The sequence below is a fragment of the Micromys minutus genome (assembly GCF_963924665.1).
Source record: "Micromys minutus genome assembly, chromosome: 14".
NCBI lineage: Eukaryota > Metazoa > Chordata > Mammalia > Rodentia > Muridae > Micromys > Micromys minutus.
In genome coordinates, this window is record NC_137983.1 from 45,493,657 (window position 1) to 45,512,086 (window position 18,430).

An 18,430-nucleotide genomic window follows, 5' to 3' on the forward strand; every position below is an offset into this window, starting at 1 on the left:
CAACCAGCCAATGACGTCAAGAGAAGCTCCGGGATGCCCGGTGGTGCTGGCTGGCGTGGCAGCTAACGTTTCGTGGTCAGGCGGAACCGAATCTCACACAAAGTCCCACAGAGACTTAGTAAACGAACCTCGCTGTGCTGGGCTAACCTCCCTCTCCTCCGAAATGATGCCTGCTCTAGAGACGTAGCTCAGACACCCGACGAGCCTTCAGAAAGAACCCTCAGCTCACGCCTCGAGCATCAGTACGGGGGGTGGGGGGGGGCAACACCGGAGCCCCGCCCACCCGCGCCTCCCAAGGACCGCGCAAGCGCGGTTGGGCGGGACGCGGGGGGTCCACGTCCAGCGGCGTAGACAAAGGCGGGCGTGCGCACGCTCTTACGTAGGCCTGGGCCGGCGGCGGGCAGGGCAGGGCAGGGCGGGAGCGGCAGTCACCGAGGACTGGAGCCGAGCCTCACGGCCGGTGAGTTGGAGGGACCTGGTTCTGCCGGACGCCCCTGACCTCGGCCAGGCGTGGGGCGCGGGGTCGGCTGCCGCGGGCCGGGGTCGGGCCGGTGGGGCAGCCACTGCCGGGCGGGCCGAGCTCCTTCCCGCCCGCCCCACTCCCGTCCTTTGCCAGCCCCGCTCTCCTCTCCAGCCGCCCCGCTCCTCTCCTCCTCAGCTCGCCCTGCTGTTCTCGTCCTGTCTCCTCCTCTCGTCTCCAGCCACCGGGCTCCTTTGCTCCTGCTCTCCTCATCCGGCCCTTTCTCTCCCTTCCCTCCTCTCCTCAGCCGCCCCGCTCCCCCCTTCTCAGCCGGCTTCTCTCCTCGAAAACCGACCACGCTCCTCTCCGCAGGCCGCTCGCCGCCTCGGCCTGGTGTGGCCCTGAGCTAAGGAGCGAGGCTGAGAACCGGGCGTTAGATCACGTGGAAGCGCCTTCACCTGTGGTTCCCACGGGAACGCACCCTTTCCCCCTTGTGTTCAGACTGTTTTCTTCTTCGTGGTCCGCCTCCTCTCCCCCTTTCCGCATTTGAGAGTCCCAGCGTCCAGGTTTGCTTCGGATAGAGGCAGCCCTGCTTCGTGCTTCCTGAGCTACCAGGACTGCCTCTTTTCCAGCATTCTCACACCCCAGATTCCCTTTCGCCTCGGTTCCATGTCTTCAGTGGCAGCATCGTACCTGAAAGTTTGACTTATTTATTATACGTTCCGTCTTACTTGATATAACATTGGTGGCTCATAGGTAATAGAAAAATCTATGTGAAATTGTCGGGCTTCATGGACGTTAAGTTCCATCCCATACCCAACTCTTGCGTATTACCGATAGACAGCCTTTGAAGAACTTTGGTTTCGTTCGTTTTCCTTAATTTGAGCAGAAGTTTTAAGAGTCTCTGTTCAGTGGGAGCATGCCTTCAAGATTGTATCGAAACCCCGTAAAGACCGGCATAAAAATCACTGCAATCAAAGAATGGTCAAAACTGTAATCCTGCCTGCTAAATATTCTTTACTCTTTCTGAGAGTAATTTTTCAGATCCTTATTTTGGAGAATTTCAGATATGCAAAAACAGCAACATATGCCCATTTTTATGTATGCTCGGTAGCACCCGGGGTTAATCTTGTGATATCTGAGTCTTCATTTATTTTACTTTTTCTATTCCAAGAAGAAGCAAAAATTTAGCTCTGGAGCATGTGTGAGTGAGTGTATGTGTTGGGGGTGTGGTTTATTTATTTAATTTTACCAATGAGTTGTGTATCCCCAGTCTTAGTGTTTTTTGATAGACAGCCTTTACAAGTCTTTTAAGTAGCTTAAGTTTCAAAATAAAGATTGTAGCATTGCATAAAATCGTAATATATTTTTGTTGAAAGATACCCTATTAAAAGTTCTTCCTTGAGCTGAGGAGCTGGCTCTGTGACTAAAGTGATAGACAAACATGAGGACCTGAGTTCAGATCCCCAGTATCCACGTAAAAAGCCAGATGCAGCACTCACCTGTAATGTCACTGCTGGGAGGCAGAGACGAGGATTCTGAGAGCCATTTGGTAAGATTCTGATTCGGTGATAGACTCCGTTCCAATAAGGTGGAAGGGCTAGAGAGCTTGTCAGGTATCTGTAACTCTAGCTCCAAGTGATCCTCTAGCCTCAAGTGTTCATGGCCACAAACAGACACACACATACACAATTAAAAATAAAAACAGGGCTGGAGAAGATGCCTTGGACCTTCAGAGCACAGGCTGCTCTTCCAGAGGTCTTGGGTCTGATTCCTAGCATCCACATAGTGGCTCACAACTGTCTATAGCTCACTTCCAGTGGATCTGGCACCTTCTCTGAGCCTCAGACACCAGGCATGAACATACATACGTGAAGGCAAAACACTCATAAAGTAACAATAATTGAACTAAGGAAGAGACCTGACTTGTGGTTTCATTCTGCTCATACATGAATGAGAACTTCAGATGATTTTGTCCAGTGTCTTTATTTTTTTAAATGAGCCTTCCCACTCAGAGGGGTTCGTTGGCTTGTCCAGACCCATAAGGGCCAATATTGAGACTAGGATGAGCATCCTGTTTTCCAACCCTGCAGTAGGGTTTTTTCTTCCCTCTGCCATAGTGAAGTGCCACTTTCAGGTTCCCTCCAAAACTTAGTCATGAACTGTTTAGATGAGTGAACACAGGTTTTTCCAATGAAGTCCAGAGCAGTACAGTGAAATGTGTTTACATTTATTTTAAAAATAAGTGTGGGACAAAGGACCGATTTTTGATTGTAGCTTTTAGAAAACTTTGGAAAATACTGACTTGAAGATGGTTGGCAATTAAATAGAAGAAATTTAGATAACATTCCCTGGTATTTAATAAAGTCACTAAGGGGATCACACTAAGGACCCAGCTTAAGTGGTGGGGACACTATTAGGAAGTTTGTTATTAGAACATCATAAAATATATTAACAAAATAATGATGACTACAATGTATCAGTAGTAAAATCTTGGGACTACTGTCTTTTAGGTAGTCACTGACCAAAATGCCAGTATGCAGTGCTATAACAGTTATTTTTCCCCAGAAACAATATTGTAACTAGGAAAGTACAAATGAATATTACAGAGCAGCCCAATGAAGGAATTTCTTCTAATGTGTTGAGTGGTTGGTTTGGTTTGGTTGTGGTTGGTTTGGTTGCTTGCTTGTTTTTTTAAATAAATTAATTGAGGTGCATGCATACAGAAAATAGCTTACCAACATTTCTTGCATGAAATAACCCGTCTTTAAAACCTAGGATGCTTTAAATGGGACAACTTCACTAAGTGAATCTGTATGTTGGTTGATTTAGGGCTGAAGTATTTTTACAAGAGGACTAAGAATTGATTGAGATTCCCTATGCAAGTTAAGCTGGTAAGCTGAAGGAAAAGTGATATAACTGAATTACTTAAAGCATATTCCGTTCATTGACAGCATATGGCAAAGCTACTGAGTGTTGATTCTAATCTTCTTTGTACTAGGTAACTCTGTTTGTTTCCCATCTCCCTTTCATCCTGTATGGTTAACCTTAATTATTAACTTCATTAGGTTGAGAAATGCTTAGGAGATTAGCAAAGCTCACTTGAGGGTGTCTAAACGTGTTTTCAGAAGCATTATGAGTAGACTCTGAGTTAGCGAATAGATTAGTCCCTTGGTATTCATATGATGGTGTTTCTGAACAGTGGTAAAAGGTGAGAAGGGACTAGCAGTAAGATGTAAATCACAGGGCCGTGCCCTTCAGAGCCGTGCCCTTCAGAACTGTGTCGTCGTTCTGTATTCCATCTCTGCTTCCTGCCTGTCATAAAGTCAACAGCTGGTTCTATCACACACCCTGCTGCCATATTTTGCCCAAGCCTGTGTAGTCAAGAACCCTTAGACTGAACCCTCTGGAACCAAGCCAAATAAATTTTTTTCCCTTGAGTTACTCTGTTTTGTCAGTCACAGTGACAGAAAATCTAGCACATGTGTGTGGCTATACCGCTTGTATATCAGTTTTCTTATACTTAATGTGGGGGTGTTCGCCAAGGAGTGTTGTGAATAAGCAAACTCTAGACTTTAGAGTACTTTAGATTTAGGTACTAGTATAGGCTATGTGCATATTGTACATGTAATAAATTTACTTTTAGGACAGCTATTTGTAAGTTTGTAACCAATACATTTGTGGTCACACAGATGGAGCGTAATGGGAAGCAGCCACATATAGTTGACATGGTATCCAAGTTTGCGTTCAGTTTGAAACCATGTGGTTGAGTCATCCGTCACCCATACATATCCTGTCCCCATCCCCCATCCCCATCCCTCAGTCTTTGGCATTTGAATGCTTGGTCTCCAGTTAGTGACATTGTTTGTGGAGGTTTAGGAGGTGTGGCTTTGAGTTTTCAAAAGCCATGTGCCATTCCTACTTCACTACCCACTCTACTCCTTGCTTGTGGTTCAAGTTATGAGCCTTCAGCATTCCTTGGCAGCATCATGTCTGCAGCCTCTGCTCTCCATAAGCATAGCTCCACAAGCCTTTCCTTCTGTAAGTTGCTTTTGGTCATGCTGTTTTATCACAATGATAGAAAAGTGACTAATCGACAGGGTGACCAAGAGCAACTTTGTGAGGAAAGGATCTGTTGGCTTATCTAGCCCAATCACGGTTGATCATTGAGGAAGATCAGGATAGGAACCGTGGAGAAAATCTGCTTATTGACTTGCTCAGTTTCCTTATACAGCCAGATTCATCTGCCCGGGGATGGTACCACTCAATGGACTGGGCCTTCCCATATCAGTTATTAATAAAGTATCTCACTTCCATGCCCGCAGGATATTGTGATGGAGAGAACTTCTTCTGCTTTAGGTAACTGTTAGTAAGACAGGGTTTCTTTATGTAGCTCTGTAGACCCATCTGCTCTCAAACTCAGATCCACCTGCCTCTGCTCCCAGAGTGGGTATTTACTTACCATCATGCCCAACTGCTTGGGAAACTTAATTTATGTTTGGTTGACAAAAACTAATCAGCACAATTGACCCCTTGTCTGTCAACTTGACACAGACACATCACTGTTAAACCATAATTCCTCCTTCTTAGTTATCCCAGGACCTCATGTTACTATCACAGTATAAAACATGACTTTAGAGGTCCCACAGCCTTCAATAGTTTCTGAGACAGGATCTCTCTATTACAGTGTTTCTCAACCTTCCTAATACTGCGAACCGTTAATACAGTTCCTCATGTTGTGGTGACTCCAAAACGTAAAATTATGCTTGTTGCTACTTTATAACTAATGGCTCAGCAGTTAGTAGCACTGACCACTCTTCCAGAGGTCCTAGTTCAATTCCCAGCAACCACATGGTAGCTCACAACTATCTGTAATGAGACCAGATAGATACCCTCTTCTGGTGTGCCTGAAGACAGCTGCAGTGTACTCATATAAATAAACATTTTTTAAAAGAATCATATAAATATCTGTGTTTTCTGATGGTCTTAAGAAAACTCTTGGTAAAGGTTGGGACCCACAGGTTGAGAACTGCTTCTCTATTGTATAGTACTGAAATTTGCTATATAGACCGGACTGGCCTTAAACTCAGAGATCCACCTGCCTCTACCTCCCAACTCCTGGAATGTGGATGTGCCGCCACGCCTGGCAAAATTTTCAGCACTTTGAAAAGTCCAGGGCTTCTTTAAAAATTCATATACTCTTAAGTGTGCTTCTGTAAAATGAAATATATATATATATATATATATATATATATATATATATATATATATATATACATATATATATATACTTTATTTCAAGAGGAAAGGTTCAGGGCACAGTTAAAATCAGATCAATGTGAAAGCCATGATCCAGTTATGTAAATAGCTCAGTGTCCATACCTGGGAGCTCACTCATCATCTCTGCCCTTGCCCCAGGCTTCCATCTCTAATGATAGGGAGAGAAAAACTTTCTCTTTCATCAGTTGAAAATAATATATTTTCAGAGTTTCCCTTTTAAAGTTTTAAGTCAGTACTATTTACTAAAAATGTAAACATTTAGTATTAATGTTTATGATAGCTGCTTTGAAAAGAATGTAAGTGATATGCTAGTTAGTTTGCTTTCAATTCCATACTGTGCATTAAAAGATAACCCTTTAATACAGTCTCAACTAAAAATTTTAAAAACCATGGGCTCATGAGACTGCTCATTGAGTAGAGTGTTCACCACTAAGCCTGACAACCCAAGTTTGTTCCATAGGACCCATGGCGGAAGAAGCGAACTGACTCCTGCAAGTTATCCTCTGCACCGAAGCAAACACACAAAATGCATTAACATTTCTAGAATAATTTTTAAAACAGCCTTATATGTTTCTTCGCTTTCCGTGTTGGAGATTGAGCCTCTGACCTTGCTGTGGCTAGACACTTGTCCCACCGTTGAGCCACCTCCCCCACATCTTTGAGTGTTTGAGATAGAGTTTAATACAGTCTTGTTCAAAGTCTCCACAGATCTCTAGCTGTCTGTTCATTCTACCTCTGAAGTTTTGGGATTGCAATGCTTGTGCTGTCTCCTCCCATAAGAGGACAGTGATTCATATACCCACCCCCACCCCCAGTGTGTGTGTGTGTGTGTGTGTGTGTGTGTGTGTGTGTGTGTGTGATGATGAAAGTAGAACCCCAGTCCTTATATGTTCTAGGCAGGCTTTCTACTACTGAGTTATATTCCTCACCCTTTAAGTTCATGTATGTAGTGAGACAAGATCTAAATATGTAGCCCTGGACCTCACTATGTAAACCAGGCTAGCCTCAAACTCAGAGATTTCTGTGCTTTTGCCTCCAGTGTCCTGGCACTCCTAGAGTTACATGCTGTGTTTGAAACAAAATCTCTATAGTTCAGGCTGTCCTGAGACTCACCGTTGTAGTCCAGGCTGGCTTCAAACCCCTGATACTCCTGGCTCAACCTCTCAAGTGTTGAGATTTCAGCTTTGAGCCACTGCTCCCAGCTCTTTCTGTTTTGATTTGGCCTTGAACAAAACATAAACCATCATAATGTGTTTCTCTGGGCTGTAGCAGGCCCTCGCATGGCAAACATGGCACCGATAGTTTTTGCCTTCCCCTTCTCCATGCCCTCTAGTTTGCTAATCCATTAGATTACATTCCTAAAGCTAGACACCTTGGTCTGATTCCTTATTTGGCTACTTCCTCCTCCTGAGGCTGACTACTAAGGTCCAGTTATCAAAGTATTGAAATCTAGCATCAAAACTATCCCCCCTTTAGCTGTCTTAACATGCCCAATCAAAATCAACCAACTCATCCTAACACAAGGTTCCCCACTTTGCTTTATGAGCTGCCATTCGCCTGTGGGCCATGTCTGTCTCTATCCAGAGGCAGCCCTTTGTCCCCCTGGGACAAATAACTCTTCTCCCCTCCCCTGTCTTCTATTTCCTGTCTTTGTCTCTTATTCCCCGTTCTTTGTTCCTCTGGGGGAAATCTTTATGCCAAGAACTTTGTCTCAGGGTGTCTTGTGATACCTTCGAGGTCCTTCATGTTTAGTCAAATTTTCTAAATTACATTGAATTTTGTATTTCCTCTAGGGATACAAGGAGTTGTAATTATTATACACCCCATCCTTGATAGAGCTGTCTTTAGTTTTACACGTGCTCATGAATGTAAAATGGGATCTAATAATTTGAATGTGCGTTTCCCTGACTTAATGTGGAGCACCTTTTCATGATTCTTTGCCATTCATGTATCTTCTCTAGGCTTTCAAATGTTATCACCACTAATTATGCTTCCATTGAGTTTGTTAGTGACATCTAAAATGTTTATTAAATTGTGTGTGTGTGTGTGTGTGTGTGAGAGAGAGAGAGAGAGAGAGAGAGAGAGAGAGAGAGAGAGAGAGAGAGAGAGAGAAAGTGAGTGAGCGCTTCTTTCTGTGTGTTCTATGGTATGAGGGTGGAAGTTGGTACAACTTGTCAGTTCTTTCTCATCTTTCTTAAGACAGGGTCTCACTGTATCTCTGGTGTCCTGGAACTTACTGTGTAGACCAGGCTGGCCTCAGAGTCATGGGAACTGTCTGCTTCTCCCTTGTGTTCTGCTATTAAAGATGTGCGTCAACATTCCCGTCTGGTTCTCTCTTTTCATTGTCATTTCCAGGGATTAGGTTATTAGGTTATTTCCAGGTTATTAGGCTGAGTGACAAGCATCTTTATACCCTGTGGCATCTTGCTGGTCCTGTTACTGGCCTTAAAACAACAACCAAAACACCAGTTTGTACAAGGATTCAATGGCCTTACCTAAAACATGGAATCACTGTTACTGAACTGCTTTGTTACATGTGTTGTGATTTGAACTTAGGCACTCTGGGCTTTCACAGCAACTGCAAGCCATCTCTCTAGGGCCTGCATTGTTCCTTTTTAAATTGTAAGATTTATTTTTATATGTATGTGAGTTTTGCTCGTATGTATATAAGCACTGCATCCAGTGAAGCCTAAAGACATTGCACCCTCTGGAACTAGAGTTATAACAATGTATAATATATATATATAGACCGTATGGGTACTGGGAACCAAATCTGGGTCTTCTGCAAGAGGAGCCAGTGCTCTGAACCATTGAGAACCATTTCTCCTGCTCCCCTCTCTTTACCTTTCTTCCTTTATGATTTTTAAAAATGTGTGTGTTACCCATAGTAATGTGTGCACAATGTGCATTCAGTACCTGCAAAAGCCAGAAAAGGGCATCTGGTACCCTGTAGCTAGGGTTCCAGATGTTTGTGAACAACCACATGGATACCAAACACCAGTCCTGGGTTCTTTGCAAAAACAAGTGCTCTTTGCTGCTGAGCCATCTCTCCAGCCTGCACACTATCTTTTCTTAAGTGGATGAAAAGCAAGACTAAAATACTTGTTTTTCCCTAGCTTCAAGAGACTTTTCTGTTGTTTGGAGTAAACTTGGTGTACCATGTTACTTATTAGCCAGCGCTAACCGTAGTGAGTTCAGAATGGGGAGGAACAGTGAGCCAGGACTGGGACAGACAAGACCACTCTGAACCCACCTTCACTCTCCTTCCTCGTGAGTTAGTCATCTTTTGCCTGCTGTAAATGGACTCTACCTTAGATCATTTATTTTACCCAGAGCTGACTTCAAATGTGTGCATACTTGTGGTTCTCTGGGGTCACTTTAAACATCTCAGTGCTTCTCTGTGATTTGGAAAACATAACTTCCTACTGAGCTGTCGCATCCCATTCAAGCCTTTATTTGTTTCACTACTAATAACAGTTAAAATGAAGTCAGCCCAGCCTTGCCTGGAAGTCATGTTTGCTGTTACATCAGAAATGAGCATTGGATAGGTGTGACATTTAACCCACCCAAAAGCAAATGTGAAAGTTATCCCAGGAACAGCAAAACCTCTAGACTTGAGATCAGATCTGATGTATTGTACTGCTTCCAAGAGCTCATAAAATGCAGAGGTTGGACTGGATTCTCAGAGGTTAACTCATAACTTTGTGGCTTGTCACCAGCTTGTTGCCTCCAGCGTAAAAATGATAATTGGTATTTACACTTTCCACCTACCGAGCACTTGTTGATAAGAACTGATAGCTTGATCTGGTTGATTGGTACTCTTGGCAGAGACTTTAGGTACGTGTGTCACAGTGTCATAGAGACCAGCAGACAAACTCCACAGTCCCACTTCCTTTAGTAGATTGACCTCCGATTCCATCCATGTTGCTGTAAATGAGAACTGCATTTGATGGCTAAATAAGTCCATTGTGTATATACCATACATATCTACTGAAGGAAGCCGAGTTGGTTCCTTATTTGGGTACACACTAGGGCATATTTTAGCTATTGTGAATAGTGCTGCAATAAACCTGTGCCTTTGGGTGTGATGGTTTCCTCTCTTAGATTAGTAGTGGAGTTGCTGTATTGAAGTTCCATTTTTAGTGCTTTGAGCGCTCTGTTCTGATTTTCCATAGTGGTTAGCTAATAACACTTCCTACCAACAATGCATTCTCAGTCCCTTTTCTCATGCTGGCCTCCATTTTGTCTTTATGATAGCCAGGTTTTTCATTCTTTGAGAAAACTTTTCAGTCAGTAGGTATTGCTAACAGAAGCTGAAAGAGATTGAAGTAATTGATACTAATAGGGAAGTAAGCCAGGATTCAAACCTTGGGTGTCTCTTTTGAGTGAACTGAAACTTACCTACTGAAAATACTGAATGCAGTTTTAAAGACGCTGAAAGGATGACAGTATAGGTGTTTAATCATACATGTAGCCTGCGTCTTATGTATATTTCCATGGAGATACTGTATGCAAATAGCTGTAAGAGTGGTATATTTTTCATTTTCTTCCTTATAATTGGTATTTATTACAGACATTATTTTGCTTCCAACTGGTAGGTTGTATTTTTTTATACTTTTTTTCTCTTTTAATTCAGCACTTCCTTTTTACTGAGAATGTTTTTTCTTTTTCTTTTTTTCTTTATTTTGCTTGTGGATTTTGTGCCCTATGAAATCCCTTTACCTCTAAGACTACTTAAAATATGGTGTCCACACTCAAAATAATCTTGAGTTTTCTTTTGGTCCTGCTCTACTTTTATTAATGTTGCTGAGGCAGATACCAGTTGTAGGTAAAAAAGAGTGTGTATTTGACTTACAGTTCAGTCATTGAGGGAAGTCAGGTCAGGAACCTGAACAGGTACTGCTTGCTGGCTTGCTCATTTATTGTTAACTAGCTTTTTTATATTTGGTCAGGGAATGGTGACCCTCTTGTGTCAACTAATAGTTACAACAGTCCTCAGCAGACAAGTTGGTCTAGTTTGAGTGATACTTTCATTCACAGATGTATGTGTGAAGTCTGTGTAAAGTTGACACATACAGCTAACTCAGACTATTCCTTGTCGATGTAGGAGAAGTCGGATGGTGTGAACTGTTAATTAGCATTTAATCTATGACAGGTATTGCACTTTATGTGCTTAAAAATTCATCTATCCCTATGTGGCCTAAACAATTCAAATTTTAATTTGTGAGTATGTAGGTGTACATGTATGTACAGGCACAGGTATGGACATGTAAGGATCAGAGGACAGCTTTTAGAGTCAGTTTTCTTCCATTCAGAGATCATACGTAGGTCATCGAGTTTGTACAGCAAGCACTTCCACCAAGCCATACCACCAGCCTTAACCATTTATTTGTAATAAAAGGGCACTTTTATTATTTCTTTAGAGTTACCATATGATAACTATCATAATTTGTTATCATATTCTAAAGGACATGGGTCCCCTGATGAAGATATGTTATTTCTCAGAATGCCTTCTGAAAATATTTGTTTCTGCATTAGGGAGTAGTAATAGCTCCTACCACATACCTGTGAATAGATCTGAACTGGCGTAGAGTTTTAAATGATTTTAAATAATTCATTTCCCATCCTTTTCGGGGCTTCTGTCTCTTCCTACTTAGCCATCATGAAAGTTCGAAATAATGAGTTTGTGCTTTCTTTTGCATTTATCTATAGGTTGTTTGTTTATTGGCTATTAACATAATATCTAGCACATACTATCTAATGTATATATATTGGATTAGTCACTCTAAGAATTGAGGAAGACCTAAGAGGCCCTGATTTGCCACTCAGGATAAAAAAGTCTAGCTGGCTTAGTAATCCTCTGTCTCTAACTACAGTGAAACTCTTCTTCCCTGACAGATTCAGAACTCGTTGGTTCTTGTGTTTTTCTCTGAAACAGTTGAGTAGGGGCTTTGGGGAGGGGGTGATTCTTGGTGTTTGGCAGGAGTCTGGTTGTAGAAACTAAGAGAACAAGTAAATACTAATTAATGACTCCCTTAAGAGAGTGTGTTGTGTGTTACTTGAGACAAAGCAATAGCTGCTCCTAAATGAGCATTTTTCTGATATTTCCAGTTACTTCTGCCTTTAATATCTCTACTAATCCTCCAGACTCCGCAGGAAGTTATTTTATAACTGCAGCTCATGTATTGTTTCCTTGACTTCTAAGAATTTACGTGAGTATTGGTGTTGGCCAGAGAACTTGTTAGACTAGTTCAGGGTTCTCTGGTTTGGAGTCCAGCTTTCATGAGTAAGTACTCTAAGAAGGGCAGGATGAGGCGAGAGGTCACTATCTCTCATGGGGAAAAAGGTTACTTACAAGCCAGTAGTGTAGGCTTCTGCAGGCCATGGTCTCTGTCACACATACTTGTTTGCACGTGTTTTTAAGGTTGGAAAAGCTACACCAAGCTCTAAAGCCTTTTAAAACAAACCATAGCCAGTTCTGTGTGGTTGGTCAACTCCTGCCTAAGTGAGGAAATGAGCTGTGTTGCTACATGTGTTTATTTGAATGTTTTGGGGACATGAACCCAGAATAACCTTGGGAATTCTCAGTTGATTGTAATACCAAAAAACAAAAATGTTCAAAACTTTGACCTGTGGGGTCAAATCTGATATGTGACAGTCATGCTGGGCCCGTGGAACTGGAGGTAACCTTGGCCAGTGGGACAGAGGGCTCTTGCTGCATCTTCTCATGGGATTGCTGGCCAAGGGGCATGGGGTGGGGGCAGGGGTGAGGGGTGGCTGCAGGATAGAGGGTGGAGTAGAGCTAGGCCCTGACAGGTGTAAGGAACACAGTGACGCAAATTCCTCAGTTACTTTGGGGATGTGGTTAGAAAGCTGGCATGTACAATGAGTTTAGCCAGTTTATAAAAACGAATAAACAAAACACACATTTACTTGGATTCTGAGAACAGCAAATTCTAATTCCAAATCTGCCTTGTGGTTTTTCATTCTCTATAGGAAGTCCTCTGGCACCTGGCACAAGTGAGGTACTGATTGGTTATTTCAGGATAGTCTGGGATGTGTAGGAAGCCATAAATGCTGTTAAAGAACATGAGAGGAGATTGATGGCCTTTATCTGGATCTCTACTTTACTAATAAGCTGTGTGACCCTGGGAGGTTTACTTTCACCATCTCTTTTGTAAATGGAGTTGTAAAGAGGGTAAAGGCTTTCACTTAGTGCCTTTTGTGTTGTAAGCATTCAGCAAATATCAGCAATAGTTTGAAAGTGGAAGAAGTGGTAATGAGAAGCAGGAACAGTTGTGATTTGTGACACTGAAGTGTTGTGTTCATGTTAGCATCTACACATCACGAGCTAGCTGGGATGTGTAGGAATCAAATACAGGAGAACGGAGTCTGTGTCTGCCTCATTTCATTTACTAATTGGAAAATGGAAACAAAATATACTGACAGGAAGGAGATAACCAGATGAAATAACATGTTTATTACATTAATTTTGTATGTGCATGTATACACATGCATATGCCATATTTGGAAGTCAGAGGACAGCATATGGGAATTAGTTCTTTCCTCGTGCCATGTAGGTCCTGGAGAACAAACCCAGGCTTTAATCTTGATGGCAGGCGACTTTGCCCACTGAGCTACATTGTCAGCCTGAGATAATGCACACCGGTTCATCGATCAGACTTGGTGGTGAAGTCAGTACCTGCTTGGCTTCTTGAACTGTGGATTGAGACAGACTGGAATGTCCTGGAGAGCAGAGCCCTTCTAGTGGATGGGGTGCAGCTCTATCATAGAGCATTTGCCCAGCATAGTCAAGGATGGCCCTGGGTTCTATCCCCAGCACCACGTGCTAGAAAGATTAGATAGGATGCTCCCAAGTTCAGGACATGCACTGGTAACTTATAATTGGGAACAAGCACTGTATATTGGACTATGTTCATGAGGTATTTGAATAGAATTTTTATGAGCAGCCAGTGTAGTGAAGAGCACTGAAAGGCCTTAGTTTCTGTGGAAGAAATGTGATAAATATTTTGTAGAAGTTTAAATGGGTACTTCCTTTCCCTCTACAGTTCTATTTCTAGGAGTTTTTCTGGTACCAAGTCATGTATGGTAGTAGTATTTAACACAGAATTATTTAATAAAATTTGTACTGTCTAGCTTTAGGAAACAGGTTACCTTAATCCTGATATGTTTTTACAGTTGCAAACTATGTACTGCAAGAGTTGGGGGAGCTTTGTTTTTACCGATAGAACTCTCCTTCAAGTTAATTAAGACAAAACAAGAAGCAAACAAAGAAGAGCATGCCTTGTTAACAATGCCTTAACTTTTGTTTTCTGGTCCTGAGAGGGACAGAGCCAATGATTTTCCTGTGGAAGAATTATACTGGGAAGAATGCAAAGCTAGTCCTGCAGTTGTATCTGTTATAAAGAACTCAGGGTAACTATGGGACAATTCAGGGCATTGACATTTCATATTGTACCCTTACCTTTCAAAATGTCTATCACCAGAAAGTTGGCATGCATGGCCAGTTGCTCTCATTGTGGTTGAAAATACTGGAAATCTTCATTTTTCTCCTATGCGTGTATCTATTTGCCTGTTCCCTTTTAACCTTGATGATAGAGAAGCAGGCTGTGAGTTCACCCTACCCGAGCTGTCCCTTGCCACACATATGGAAGCATATTACTTGCTTTGTGTGACTGATGGTGTTTGTTTCCACCCCCAGCTCTGGCAGCATGTAAACAACCTTTTGCCAAGAACCCAGGTCACTGCTGAGAAGGGTGCCTTAAGGGAGAAGAATATCAGAGGACACCAATGCCAGGCGTGTCTGGAACAGTGCTGGGTACAGGCAGCATGAGACGTTCTGTGCCAGCCTCTGTGTGCTACTGGCAAAGGCTGGGGCTCTCCGGGTAGGAGGGTCCTGGGTCAGCCAGCATCAGGAGCCCCCCAAGGGAGCATGGGACCAACTATGAACTCTTTACAGTGAACTCAGTTTTAGCTTATGAAGGAATTTTAAGTAAACATTACTTAATTTCTACATACTGACATTCGGAAGCCTTGGGTGTGAAGTGCCAGCAACTACCCTTGTCTACTGGAGTTTCAGGATTCTTCTGGCACCAAGGTGAACTCTTCTTGGTACTTCTGACAGTACAGATCCTTAGGACAAATTCACCTGCTGAATGCTTTGGGGCAGGAGGAAAGTAAAACCTTGGAAGCAGCCACGTAGCTGAACAGAGAGCTCTCCCTTTCAGCTCCCTCGCCCAGACACTCAGTCAGGACTCGGTTGCTGTTCCTGCCTCACTCACCACAGATTCTTATCTGTGCCCGGGAGACCTGGCATTTCTGGGGTGCTCCCGTGACCCTTTTCTTCTGCTGTTCTGCACCAGAGCTCTGCATTCAGGCAGTTGAATGACATGAACTTTGAGATGGAGTTTGTCACCCGTGAGGGACTGGCTGCCTTTCCAAGGCTTATGCTGTCTGAAGGGACCATCTGAAGGACGTGTTTGTGTGCGGAAAAGAGGGCACCAGCCTGACCTGCATCCTCCACCATGTTCCTGTTGCTGCCTTTTGATAGCTTGATTGTCAACCTCCTGGGCATCTCCCTGACAGTCCTCTTCACCCTGCTACTTGTTTTCATCATTGTCCCTGCCATTTTTGGAGTATCCTTTGGTATCCGAAAGCTCTACATGAAAACATTGTTAAAGATCTTTGCGGTAAGTTGTGCTACTGTGATGTGTTTTCTCACGGGGAAGAGAAGGGCATTAGCAGAAAGAATGGTACTTTGACCTTGTATGTCACAGAGTGGGGCTTAGACATTGGACACTGCCACATACAGAACAGGCTTGCATGGGCTCATTTTTCTCTCTCACTGTAATCTGAGGTAGATCCTTGCATTCATACAAAAAGAATGCACAGAAAAAAGATGATTTGAATTATTTCCAGAAAAATAGAGGCTATGCCAGAATTTAACATGCTGCTGAACAGAGCTGGTTGTGTTAAATGAGTAGCAGTGGGTCCCGAAGTCGGTCTGTGCCACAAGACTGTACTGTTCAGACAGAGTTGCTAGCTACTTTAGTTGCAAAATTTGTTTTAAGTGGTCACCAAATCCTTAGGAATTCTCTTCTACAGCTGAAACTGCACCCTCTGAGTAATGTGCCATGGTCATACATGACACTTACTGTGTGCCATCGCATAGGCTTGTATGTTTAAGCCAAGGCTCATTGGCATGCTTTGCAAGCACTGCGCAGTCTTTAAGTGTTTTTCCATTTTCTTTTAGTTCCTTTGACTTCTGTGGTATTCACTGTCCTTACAAGAATAAGGTGGGGCTGGAGAGGTGGTGCAGGGGTTAAGAGCACGTACTGCTTCTCGAAGAGGACCCACATTCGAATCCCAACGCCCATATCCAGTGACTCATAACCACCGATAACTTCAGCTCTAGAGGAATTCAACACATCAGGCCTCTGTGGGACCTACACTCACCTGCCAGACACAGATATGCACACACATGTACATGGTTAAAATTTTATTTTTGAATAATTGAAATTGAGGCAGAATAAGCAGAATTTAAATGTCAGCCTTGTAAGCATAGCTGATGGCTTGGTATGCTTGTGATGGATAGTCCCACCTGTTGCCACTTCACAGGAAGCTCTCAAAGCTCCACTACTGGGGAGGATTTCCAGTTCAAGCCAGTCTGAACTAGTGTTTTCTGTGTTTGGCTTCTTAGACTTAGTATTATCAGAGCCCATCTGCATGGTAGCCATTATCAGTGTGTGTGTGTGTTATGTGTGGTTGAAGAATAGCTCATTGGGGCCTGTACTCTCTACTGTGATTTGCTTATACATTCATCCACTGATGAACTGTTCCCACTTTTGGGCTGCTGTTAATGGTGCTGCTGTGGACTTGAGTTGGGAGTATATCAAGAATGATAGCTGATGTTAGATCCAAATATGCTAATGGTCTTGACTGTGTGGGGGCTGAGGTAGGTGTCACCTGTTTTTCTCAGTTGCTCTTCCACTTATTTATTAAAGCAGGGGCTCTCAGTCAAACCCAGAGCTTGATGTCGATCTAGTCTGTCTAGCCAGTATGTAGTGGAGATCCTGTCTCTGACATCTGAGGCTGAAGTTACAGATAGGCCACCATGTCCACCTGGCATCCATGTGGGTTCTGGGGATCTGAGTTCTGATCCTAGTGCATGTGTACCAGGTGCTTTGAGCCTTGGATCACTCTCCTGTCCCTAGAAATCGGCATTTTTAAAAACAAGTCAGAATTGCAAATCTAGGGCTCTTTTTAAGTGCTTACTTAATTCATCTTGGATAACAGTGAGGCAAAAAGCCTAGAAGACCTGTATGTCCTTTCCTGAATATGGGCAGCCAACCAGATGGCTCAGTGGGTATTGCTGCCAAGCCTGAAACCCGACTTCTGTCCCCTAACCCATATGGTGAATGGAGAGAATGACTCCTAACCCATATGGTGAATGGAGAGAATGACTCCTTAAAAGGTGTCATCCTCTGACCTCTACTCGTGTACTACGGCGAGTATATAGTACTGTGTTAGTCAGGGATCTCTAGAGGAGCAGAGATGATAAGAGTGAATACATAAATACATATGCACACATTCATGAATAGAGGGAGGGAGAATTAAAGTGGGTTACAGGCTGTGGTACAGCGATTTAGGATTGCTATGGCTGTGATAAACACTATGTCTAAAAATAGTGTGGGGAGGAAAGGGTTATTTCACTGACAGTTACATGCAATAGTTTATCATCAGAAGCAGGGAAGGCAGGAACCTAGAGGTAAAAAGCTAAGGCCATGGAGGAATGCTGGAGGAATGCTGCTGGCTTGCTCAGTTCACATTCTTATAAAAGTCTGGACTGCCATCCTAGGGATGACCACATCCACGATAGACTGAACCCTCTCACATCAATTACTAATTAAGAAAATGCATTACAGGCTTGCTTGCAGTCCTGTCTTATAGAGACATTTTCTCAATTGAGACTCTCTTCCCTCAGATGACTTACTTATGTCAAGTTGACATAAAATAGCCGGCACACCTGGCTAGTCCAGTAATGGCTGTCTCCCAAAGGAAAGTCCAAAAATCTGATAGTTTAGTTTAATTGGCTGAATATCTCAGCTGGTCTTCAGTGTATGTTGGAATCCTGAAGACATATGTTCTGATACCTGTGAAGGAATGAATGCCTCAGCAGCAGGATAGATGAACTTGCCAGGGTCAGGGCAGAAAGCAAAAGCTATCTTCTTCCAAGTCGTTTTATATAGGCTGCCCCCAGAAGATGTGACCCAGATTTAGGGTGGGACTTTTCCACCTCAGTTACTTGAGGGAGTACTCCAGTTGAGAAGTGTTCTCCTCACAGGTGTGCTCAGATGCTCCGGTTTTAGTTTTAATTTCAGATATTTTGAAGTTCATACCACATAAATGCCTTGGTGGGTCTAGTGTTGGATGTTAAGTCTCTATGCATGCCAAATTTGCTCTGCTACTGAACAAAGAAATTCTTCTCATACTTTTGTTTTTAAAATACACATTCAGGGGCTGGAGAGATGACTCAGTGGTTGATTGATTGCTGCTTTCTCAGAAGACCTAACTTTGGTTCCCATACACATGTTGGGCAGCTTACAATTGCCTGAACTTCAGATCCAGGGAAATCTGACGCCATCATTTGGCCTCTGCCGGCATTTGCAC

General features: G+C 43.1%; 1 protein-coding gene across 2 annotated transcripts in view; it reads left to right on the top strand.

Moving 5' to 3' along the window:
- Nucleotides 1–356: 356 nt before the first annotated feature.
- Nucleotides 357–18,430, top strand: part of GPAT4 (glycerol-3-phosphate acyltransferase 4) — a 33,547-nt gene continuing 15,473 nt past the window's right edge. The window contains exons 1-2 of one of the 2 annotated variants that reach the window (XM_080928887.1): nt 357–460; nt 14,463–15,450. In XM_080928887.1, coding sequence (XP_080785013.1) covers nt 15,286–15,450 — 165 coding nt within the window. In that variant the 5' untranslated portion in view covers nt 357–460; nt 14,463–15,285. The remainder of the gene's footprint in view (nt 461–14,462; nt 15,451–18,430) is intronic. The other variant, XM_080928888.1, reaches the window with a different exon arrangement.